The 10,932-nt window shown below is 37.2% G+C and overlaps 3 protein-coding genes across 6 annotated transcripts in view; 1 reads left to right on the forward strand and 2 right to left on the reverse strand.

The window, feature by feature from the left end:
• Positions 1 to 2,469: 2,469 nt before the first annotated feature.
• Positions 2,470 to 3,760, reverse strand: LOC107598401 (forkhead box protein J3-like). Its single transcript, XM_016289723.1, has 2 exons — positions 3,365 to 3,760; positions 2,470 to 2,886 (listed from the first exon to the last, which is right to left on the reverse strand). The coding sequence occupies exons 1-2, from the start codon at positions 3,717 to 3,719 to the stop codon at positions 2,783 to 2,785; spliced, it is 459 nt and encodes a 152-aa protein (XP_016145209.1). The 5' UTR covers positions 3,720 to 3,760; the 3' UTR covers positions 2,470 to 2,782.
• Positions 3,725 to 7,028, reverse strand: LOC107598445 (isochorismatase domain-containing protein 2). The gene is made up of 6 exons (XM_016289782.1): positions 6,696 to 7,028; positions 5,799 to 5,923; positions 4,983 to 5,195; positions 4,779 to 4,849; positions 4,224 to 4,359; positions 3,725 to 3,733 (listed from the first exon to the last, which is right to left on the reverse strand). Coding segments are annotated over exons 1-6 (555 nt in total). The 5' UTR covers positions 6,697 to 7,028.
• Positions 7,029 to 7,665: 637 nt separating this feature from the next.
• The window catches only part of u2af2a (U2 small nuclear RNA auxiliary factor 2a), a 7,827-nt gene continuing 4,560 nt past the window's right edge, over positions 7,666 to 10,932 (forward strand). For all 4 annotated transcript variants that reach the window (XM_016289707.1, XM_016289708.1, XM_016289710.1 and 1 more), the window contains exons 1-3: positions 7,666 to 8,150; positions 8,956 to 9,115; positions 9,214 to 9,320. In XM_016289707.1, coding sequence (XP_016145193.1) covers positions 8,102 to 8,150; positions 8,956 to 9,115; positions 9,214 to 9,320 — 316 coding nt within the window. In that variant the 5' untranslated portion in view covers positions 7,666 to 8,101. The remainder of the gene's footprint in view (positions 8,151 to 8,955; positions 9,116 to 9,213; positions 9,321 to 10,932) is intronic.

The following is a 10,932-nucleotide window of genomic DNA, read 5'->3' on the forward strand; positions in this document are numbered from 1 at the left end:
ATACATATATATATATATATAATATTTAATTTAAAAACATATTATGCCAAATACTTAAGATATTCTTTTCAAGAGCTTCATTCCTTTTATGAAGCTTTTTCCTTTATTATGGTATCAGATAAGTTGTATCAGTCATGACATAACTTTGTCTAACTTTGTGATTGACCCTAATATACAAAATAATTGCTTTGAGTTACATTTATATTTCACAATAATTTTTTTCTAAAAGTATTACTTCAATAAAGGTGTAAATTCAAACCACAGCGCTTGTTCGAGCACAGCTACATACACAACTATGCCTCAATGCACTATTTAGCACGAGGAAGTAGTCATGCAGTGGTCTGGCCTTTACCTTCCATCCTCTTCCTGCTCTGCTGTAAAAAGGAAATGTGTTGCTGATCCATGTGTAAATATCATTCAAACTCATCTTCATTTCAGGAGCAGAACTTATCGCCATGGCTATCAGAGTGGCGTAGCTGTGAGGGGGTTTCACTTTGGAATTAGTTCCAGGGGACGGTGTAGGTATGGGAGGGAAGTCCTTCTCTTTTCCTCGTTCTTTCTTTCGTTCCACTCTTTCTTTCCCTGATCGCAAAGTGCTGATTCCAAGCTGAGGAAGCCAGTCAATGCTGGTCAAGCTAGAGTCCAGTTCAGAAGCCATGCTGAAGGGGATATCTGAGGTGCAGAGAAAACAAATAATAACTGTGTTAACCCGTGCAGTCCAGCTAAGCTGTGAAACCAACTAAATAATGCCATACGCAGTTGCAAGACAATATGAATTACAAGTATGTTGCAATAGAAATCTCAATCCTATTTAAAACTCATTAAGTAATGGTTTAACAAAGAAACAGAAACTTAAAAGCATTAAGAGTTACTGCACGCTGTATGGATCAAACGTTGGATACACTTTTAGACCTATTATTTCGAAAATAGCCTACTATAAGAGAATAATATGTGTGTTTAAGTATAAAAGATGAGTGAAAACATACCTCTGTTCTCTCACAAGGCCACAGGCTTCACACTGTGTTAATTTTTAATGCTGTCATCTGTTGCACAGAGGCATCTGAGGGATCTCAGTAAATGCTTATTTTTCTTTCTTCTTTCTTGTCTTATGTTTATCGCTGCATTCATTCGCTACCCGAAGCGTCTAAGTTAACACGTTTTGTACGAAATTTCAGTTTGGGAGAAGAAAAAATCTGTCGGAAAAAGTTCTTCCCTTTCTGTCTGCGTTGAACGTCACACACTCCACCCTTCATTTGACATTTGAGAACTCTGTGTGTTTCTCCTCCTCCCTTTCGTTCTCTCCTCCTCTCATGACTGCACTTGTAGTGTTTTACTGGTGAGTAAGTTCCGGTCTCTCTGCTGAAATAGGAGAGGAGTGACGCACCAGGCGGGAACCCTCTGTAATAATTTCCATTCAGATTTTCTTGGTCCTCTTTGCATCCTGGTGGATTTCACACTTGGCACACATGTGATAATGCTGCAGTGAGGAAAATAACATTTCAACACCATATGCATAATCAAGAGGCTGACACGGCAAGTTTTATTATTGTATACTAATGAATGTACCGAATATAATCATTTGGTAATGCTTTACAGTTAGGTTTTATGCATTAATATCTCTTTACATGTAAGTTAATGTGAACTAACAATGAAGTATACATTAATTTTAATTTATACATATAATACACATTGAAGTTGTATGTTAAAATATACATTGTTAATGCTTTATGATCAAACATGAAATAATAATGAAAAAGAATATATTCATAAATTAAAATTAAACTAGATTAGGAAATGTGGTAACATTTTACAGTAAGTTTCCATTTGTTAACATCAGTTAACTGCATTGGTTAACATCAACTAACAATGAAAAATACTTTTTATAAACATTTATTAATCTTAGTTCATTTGAATTTTAATTGTAACTCTTAATATTATATAATGGACCTTAGCTAACATGAACTAACAATACAAAGTTGTATTTTTATTAACTAATGTTAACAAATAAATACTGTAACAAATGTATTGCTTATTTTTAGTTAATGCATTAACTAATGTTAACATGCAGAACATTATTTTAGCATTACCATTAGCTCCCCAAGGGGATTTGCCATGTGACAAAGTGTAATAATATAAAGCAATAAATGTCATAATTGATTTCAGTCAAAGTACACCCATATGTACTGTCATAATATACCTCAGTGTACTGTTAAACTGCATTTATTCGACCACAAATTGTTAGTGTACATGCAATTTAAGATAATTTCATTGGTTTTTCAATAACTATTGAACTGACTAAAGTGTCAAAAAAAGCCTGTATCAATGTTCAACAAAAACCGAGCCATTGTCAACTGGCTAAAGCTTTGGAAATGCTAACGTTATTTACATTGTAATACGCTGATGTAAAAGGTAGCCTGGTGTGGATTGATCCACCCCAACGTTCAAGGTCTGGAGCAGTTCAGGAAAAAACCTGATAAATATTTTGCATTGTACGTTTTGGTTAACCTGACAATTTAGTGTTGGTTATCATTTGTCTCCAGCACTTCAACATACAGTTGACTATAGCAGCACCATTGTGCCGTATCTATCATAAGGCAGAAGTGAACTGAACGGAAACAAACAGCTGAATGATGATCATTGTTACAATGGTGCTGCTCTTGTTCCACATACAAATGAAACGGGATGAATGGGTTAGCCTGACTTCCTTTTTGACAGACTCGTGCCTCAATAATTAGCTCATGTTTTCTTTACTGTGTATTTATATGTATATCGGAAAACTAAATTATTCAATCAATGAATCCCAATCAAAATCATCCTGGATTTCCTCACTGTTGCCTTTCTTGAAGTGTGGACGTCCTGTTGGGGACAGTGGTTGAGTTTGAAGTGCTGCATAAAGACAATGACATCATATTAGGATGCTTGAGCAATTCGACCAACATGGCGACACTCATTTCCTTTCTGAGTGACAATAGGGGCACTTAAATAGATCATACACAAATGAAAAATCTATCATCATTTACTCACCCTCACGGCATTTCAAACCAATATCATTATCTTTCTTCTGCAGAACATTACAGAATATACTTTGAAAAATGTCTCTGTATTTTTTGTCTATACGATGAAAGTCAATGGGGTCCAAAACAGCATTTAGACCTGATTGACTTTCATTGTGTGGGTAAAAACAGTTCAAACTTTCTCCAAAACATCTTCTTTATGTTCCACAGCAGAAAGCAAGTCATGGAATGGTTTGAAACTACATTAGGGTGGGTAATCACATGACAAAACTTTAATTTTTGGGTGAACTATCCCTTTAAGTTTAGATGCACAGTGGACCTGTAAGGATTTAAGGGGGCTGTCGACATACCGTTAGGAGTCAGTGGCTGGCTTGTGGTGGGCTGCAGCCCCGGGGATCTCTGTGCTGTCTGGTTCTGGGTGTGAGGGGTCAGGATTCTCCTGGGACTTTGGATGGGAGGTTCACCAGTACCAGGAGGGAGTTGGGAGGAGTAGATGAGTGGAGATGGTTGAGTTAAACTAGCCAGGCTGGGAAGGTTAGTGGTCGGCATATTGATAGGAGGTGGGGCCATTTGTCCAAAAGAGGAGGGACCACCAGAAGATGAATTAATGAGACCCTTCTGAGTGAAGAATCGGTTGAGTGAATCACATAGCGAGGTGAAGAGCGTCGAATCCAACGCCCAGTCACAGAGCTCGGCCTGACGCATGCTCTCTACCAGGTCTGCATGAGAACAACACAGATAGAGACACTTAATAAATCTCCCCTACAGTGATGTACAGCAGTTTTGTAGTATTTGGATGCATTCATAAATTAACAAACCTTTAAGCAACATAACGCACATAATTTTTGCCATTCATTTAGATGATTCATTCAGATGGTTCATTCATGGATGAAGTCCATTCATTTAGATGGTTCATATTAATAAGCTGGTTCTACAAAATCTCAACCACCTCAGTATGCATTAAGATTTCAAATTTCTTAAATAGAAAAGATACTAAATTTTAATTCTTTTATTTTTTAATTCAAGAAACTTCAACTGAATATATTTAAATTGTACATTTCTTGAATAAATATATATATAAAAAATAATAATAAGAAATAAATAAAATATATATATAAATAAATGCAGACATAATACACACAAGAAAAAAATCTGATGGATTTAGAGTCCCGTGAGTATGTGATGATGATGAATTAAAATATGGCTGACAGAGAGGTGGACAGGTACCTCTTTAAAGTTGGGGTGCTTGGCATCCTGCACTAGCTGTAATAAAACTCCCTCTGTAGTGGTGAGAAACGCCCCACTCTGCTTCAGTCGTGACAGTGCAAAAAGACGATCTGTCTGACTGAAAATAACAGACAGATATGTATAGAAAACCCTGAGAATCACTTAAGAATTGGCTCATAGGACACAGCAGATTGTACACAACCGCCTCAACAAATGAACATATATCTGTAAGCAAACACTGTAAAATTCCTCCTGTTTCTATAGACATTTAGAAAAATGTCTATAGAAACATATAAGCAAACACTGTAAAATTCCTCCTGTTTCTATAGACATTTAGAAAAAGCTTATAGATGCCATCCATCAATTGACTTGAGTTTGTGTTTGAAAAGATGTGGCTGTAGGTCAAGATAAGGAATGTAGAAGTCTTGTGTTTGCAGTGATTTCAACATAATTTATCACATAGCGCCAAGATACATCAATATAAAATATCACAATAGTTTTCCATTTTGTATATTTTAAAGAAAATGATTTCTATACCTTCGAGAGGAGACAGCATCTGCTACAATATGAACCTCCATGCCTCGCTCTACAAGATCATAGGTTGTACACTACAGCAGAACAAGAACCCTAACGCTTTAAAATTGTATGACAATAAAGTTATACAATACAATATAATAAAGGGCATGATCAAGAGATAGTAAAAGTGCCATGGCACCAGTTTGAACGGTCATTTGATGTTACCGCAATGCACGCTTGAGCCTCGATGCCACATAGTATGACTTGCTGAGGGTCTCCCAGGCTCTTGAGTGCGCTCTCCACACTCTCCGTCAGCATGGAGAAACTGGTCTTTGTATGAGGCTTCAAGCCCTCGGCCCCCAGCTCAGGAACAGTGGGGCCCAAACCTTTAGGGTACTGCTCAGTTAAAATCTGAGGGATGCTTAAGATTCTACATGCCTGGAACAGAAACATAATTAATATGTTATTATTAATATTATATGAATGCAATATTAATGAGACTTAATAAGATATTAATAAGACTTGGATATTATTCTGATATTCCTCACTTAACACACGTGATCCTCAGAGGTCAAAACAGACTTAAGACAATAAGAGTAAAACCATTTTTATTGAATGAATGTACAATGTTTTGTTTCAATAATATTTTTGATAATAATGATTTGCTTTTATCAGAGTTTGTATTAAATATATTTAGATGTTATCAAAGACTACTTCATTGTAGCTGATTGAGTTAATTTCCTTTGGCAGTAGTTTAAAAAAAAACAAAAAAAAACACACGAGACTATTTTTTAAAAATTCCATTTCGCTTTTTCTAATCATATCAAATCACAAATGCAACAAAATTCACCAAGTTTCTTACCATTCCGACAAATTAATAAATCAAAAATCGAATTCAAAATTAGATAGAATGGATAGAGACAATGCATAGAAAATCAGCTGACAAGATGCAGTGATGACGGCGCATTTAATATATAGGTGACTATAGTACGTTGTATGACAACTGCAGCAGTTTTGATAAACTGAAGGTGCTGATCTTACCTGTAGCAATCTTGCGGCATTGCTCACGATGTTTGTGAACTGGAAAATAGTGGGTCTGAACTTCTCCTGTATGTCACACAGTAGCAGAACTGAGCCTTTGGTGGACAGCCTGCCAATTTTTGCCACTGCAGAAACAAACAGAGCAATTATATCACACGTGAATCACCGTGTCTTTGTGCATACACTGTAATAAAGTGGTTCTTTAAAGTGGTTCTCAGGGGGCCTGGGAAAACTTCCATGGGGGCCCCAATATGTTTTAAATTTATTTCAATTTAGTTATATTGATATAATCTTAACTGAAATAATAAAACACTAAAAATAACTTTGTACAACATGAAACTGACAATATTTTTGTTTTATTACAACAGAAGTACATATCTTATTAGCAATGGAAGCAAAAAGATTGAGAGCTACCGCTGTGTTCCATATTTCGACTAAACTGGTATTAGTGTCTGACTGTGCCATCTGAATGCAATTAAAAGAAATAATATTACAATGTACAATTGCACAAAAGGCTGCAAACGAACAGCGCGCATCTGAAGTGTCTCTGAAGGAAATAATGCATTATTTATCGGCTTTAAGATATCGGCCAAATTTTCTTATCAGGCCGATACCGATAACAGAAAAAATGAGCCGATACCGATATGGTGGCCGATATATCGTGCATCCCTAAAAAGAAAAATATTTTATGAAAATGAATACTAAGTTGTCTATAAACACTGTCATTGGGTTTTGAGCCACCGGCCCTTGCAACAACAAAAGTGAAAGTACGCAAGCAGTGCTCCTAATGCCCTGCATATTAATAACGCGTTGAATCCTTTACACTTATACATATTGCAACTCATACTGCGCTGATAAAGAGTTCAATGGCATTCAGAGACAACGAGCTGTACTTACTGTTTGCAGAGAGCAATATGGGGGAGTCGCAGACCGCAAAGATCAAGTGTAGACAAACCAGGTCACCGTTACCCGGGTGTATGTGCTTTATATAAGTGTCCACCCACTGCTCTTATTGGTAAAACTGTTGTTGAAACTCTAGTGAGGTTTATATGGTAATGAGTAAGCCAAGTACAACACCAACAGAATCATAAAAGGCAGTAGCACATAAAATGCAGAAAAAAGGACTCGTTACGGCACAAATGTATAGGTTAATATCTACGTGTGCCCTTGAAATATATATTTCCTTGCTTATTACAACAATGCAGCACAATTCGCTCGCTGTAACATTAAACAAACCTCCAGATAAGAGCCCACTAGCGGCGTCTCGGACATGATTTTGAATGAATCTTTTAAATGAACAAATCATTCTCAATCGCTGCGTTCAAAGACGGATTAAATCAAGAGCCAATAGGATTCGAGTAAGGGATGTGTAGGAACACTTCATTGGTTGGACCTGCTGGACGAATACGCCCCCATCGACGAACGAGTCAGTGTTCTGAGTCATCTCGTTTGTGAACGAACTAAATGAATGATGCTTCAGTTGAGTAAATGATTCACTGGTTCACCCATAACCCTAATAACACACAAAAATACTCTAGTCAGCACTCTCTGGTGCGACGATGTAACCTACAGAGAGGATCACCGGATAACAACAACAGATTCAAAAGATCCGAGTCTCTAGGCTGAATCTTAAATCCCCACCGCTGCTCACTGCCTGTTAGCAGATCACCCATTAGGTGGCGCAAGTCAGATACAAAACAATACAGTCTAGTTTATTCAGTTTTTGTTTGTGCTGAATATGTGTACTTACATGTTATGATTTTAAATGCACATACACAATCCTGAAATCAGCAGCAGTAATAGATACCCTTTATAAGCTATATATTTCAGTGGCTTAAAAGTGTGAAGTTGACCCGGAAGTGTTTGGGAGTGGCCACTGACCTTAGTGGGCGCGCTCTCGCGGCCTTGGCGTTTCACAGAGATTTTGTGGAAAATATAGGCTGTATTTAACGTATTTCTGTAGTTTTGGGGAATGCACGGGCTCTTCCAAGAGCAGAGCAGTCGTTTATTCCAGTACATCATCCGGTGCATGTGTGTTTACTCTCGCTCTCTTTGAAAGCAGGTTTTCCTCATGCTAGTCTTTGTATGCACTGAGCGCTTCTGGAAGACATCAGCGCGACTCATTAAGCTGCGCTTTGCTTTCTCAGGGTCGCATTTGTTCCCTTACAAAAACTGTAGTTTCTTAATTGCTTCACGCTTGGTGTGAACTTTATTTGTTGTTTGTGAGATAATCGCAGCCACTGAATAGCTAGCTGCTAGCTAGCCCGCCTCACTCTCAGTCGGCGTGTTGGAGCTGCTGGAAAATGTCAGATTTTGACGAGTTTGAGAGACAGCTGACCGAAAACAAGCAAGGTGAGGAATGAAGGTGTAATTGTGATGAGAGTGAGGGTATGGTCATGTGTTAGAGCTGATGTGGTAGTGGTCAGTGAGTAAATCTCTTCTGCTGGTGAAGCTGGACGTGCCTTCAGCCTGAAGGAGAATCTGCATCACATTGCACAGATGAACACCAGACAAATGCTGTACTGTCATGTCTTGCATGCATTGCAAACCTAATTTACACAGGATGTGGGTTTGGGGTTCTAAAAAAAGATTCTGAGCTTAATGATCATGAATATATAATGTATGCTTGCATGCATGCAGAAATATTATCTGGGTAGTGCTGATGCTGATCAGTGTTAAGTTTATCAGGGCAAAAAATGCCCAATATTCCTCTTTTCCTATCTGCAAATAAACATTTAATAAGTTCATAATATTCAGTTGTGACAGTTAACCTAAATGAAAATCCTGTCATTAACTTCCAAACCTAAATGAAAATTTTCTTCTGCGGAACAAAACCAAACATATTTTGAATAGTGTTAGTAACCAAATAGTTTTTGGTGCCGACTGAGTTCCATTGTATGATTTATTTGTATGAGCATACATGTTTGGAATTACATGAGGGAGAGGAAATGATAAAGAGATTGAAATTTTGGTTGCACTGTCCCTTTAAGGATTTGGATATTGAAGTGACCAGTACTGATAATTGAATTAACTTTTTCCCCACTAATAGACAACACTGGTGCTTAGATGAGCATCTCTAAGCAGATATCAGTTTGAATGAACGTGTTGAATTAAAGAACATGCTCATTTCGATCATGTTGTGTGCTCAATTGAGCAGCAGACAGAGACAAGGAGAACAAGCACCACCGGCGCAGTGGCTCAAGAAGTCGCAGCAGAGACCAGGACAGAAAAAGGAGGAGCCGGGACCAGGACAGAGAAAGGAGAGGCACCAGCCGAGATCGTCATGGAGACAGCAAGGACCACAGACACAGACGCAGGTAAAAATTGAAATTCTTAGTGCCATTCACTAAAGTCTTGATGAGAGCCTAGCGATTTTCAAATACGTTATTGTTGGTCTGTGTTTGTCCATGCGCAGTCGCTCTCCACACCGTGACAAGAAAAAGATTAAAGTGAAAAAATATTGGGATGTTCCTCCTCCTGGATTTGAACACATCACACCCATGCAGTACAAAGCCATGCAGGGTAAGAATCTGTTTCCTTTCACATGCTGAAGGGCCACCTGCTCTCCTGTCAACCAGTCACTGGGCTAAAACAAGGGTTTTAAACATTTCTGGTTATGTGCTGCCTCAAAAACAAAATTAAATAGATAAATGTCTGACCGAATTTGGAAAAGCACATACACTACCTTTCAAACTTTTGGATCAGTAAGATTTTCTTTCCTTTTTTTTTTTTTTTGAAAACTTCATTCTTTTATTCAACAAGGATGCATTAAATTGATCAAAATTGACAGTAAAGAGATTTATAATGTTACAAATGACTTATTTCATGTAAATGTTATTTTTTTTAACTTACTATTCGTCAAAGAATCCTGAAAAAAATGTATCACAGTTTCCACAAAATTATAAAGCATTAAGCAGCACAGCTGGTTTTTTACATTAAAAATAAGAAATGTTTCTTGAGCAACAAATAAGCATATCGGAATGATTTCTGAAGAATCATGTGACACTGAAGACTGGAGTAATGACTGCTGAAAAGTCATCTTTATGGAAGCATATAGGTAGCGAAATTCAATTTAATATGCAAAATGGCAATGCAATATTCAAAATGGCATTGTATTTAAATTGACATTTTCCATTACCCATACGTGCAAAGTTTGGTGTAAAAGTAAAATTAAATTTAAAAATGTACATTTGCCATTTCCAACAGTAGTCTTAATATTTAAATTGCATGCACATTTGCTTTATAAGTTGCGAAATCAAAATGAAAATGTATAACACACATTGATTTGATATGTGTAACATGTTCAAGCAGAAATGGTAGAAAAATTATAATTTAAATGCTATTTGTCCTAAATGCATTTAGACTAACAGTTAGAACACTTAGGATTGCATTTTCATCATGACACCGAGGGATACTTGTAGCAAAATTAAATTTGAAAATGGATTCCGAGCTGACCACGCCCACCCTCCGTCACTCATTGCTTCAAGGCAGGGATTGGCGGAAGCGTGTTACGTTTGGATCGTTTGAAACATGACAGCTCGAGATCTGATAAGATCGCTGAATTCACTGGCAGATGAAGTGGAGCATGAACAGAAATATATGAAGCGTATTCCATGCTAAAATCAAACGTTCGAACGACCGACCGATCGAACGCCTTGAGCTTTGAGCGTCTTACACTGCGGCTGACCCACACGACGTCAACATCTTGAAATTAGCTGTTTTTTAAACATTTAAGGAGCCAAGCTGCTGTGTAAAGACTATAAATGGACATTACAAGCATTACAATAATGATATTTTATACCTAAAATAATCCTCAGCCATTTCCTGCATCCTGCTGTACTTCCCTGAATAAGTCTTTAAAGGTGTTGTAGGCTAATGAGTCGTTCTGAGTAATAAATTGAAAAAGCTCCCACATGTATATGACTATATGACTAAACATGTAGTTTACTTGAGGTTCTGTTATAAATGTGTTTATTAGAAACATTCATTTAAATTAATTATACAATTATACAACAAATTTATCATTATTGTAATGCTTGTAATGTCCATTTATAGTCTGGAATACTATGGCGTCCGAACGCAATAAGCTTCATATATTTCTGTTCACGCTCCACTTCATCTGCCAGTGAATTCA

Source organism: Sinocyclocheilus grahami, unplaced genomic scaffold (assembly GCF_001515645.1).
Source record: "Sinocyclocheilus grahami isolate Dianchi unplaced genomic scaffold, SAMN03320097.WGS_v1.1 scaffold251.1, whole genome shotgun sequence".
Classification (NCBI taxonomy): Eukaryota; Metazoa; Chordata; class Actinopteri; order Cypriniformes; family Cyprinidae; genus Sinocyclocheilus; species Sinocyclocheilus grahami.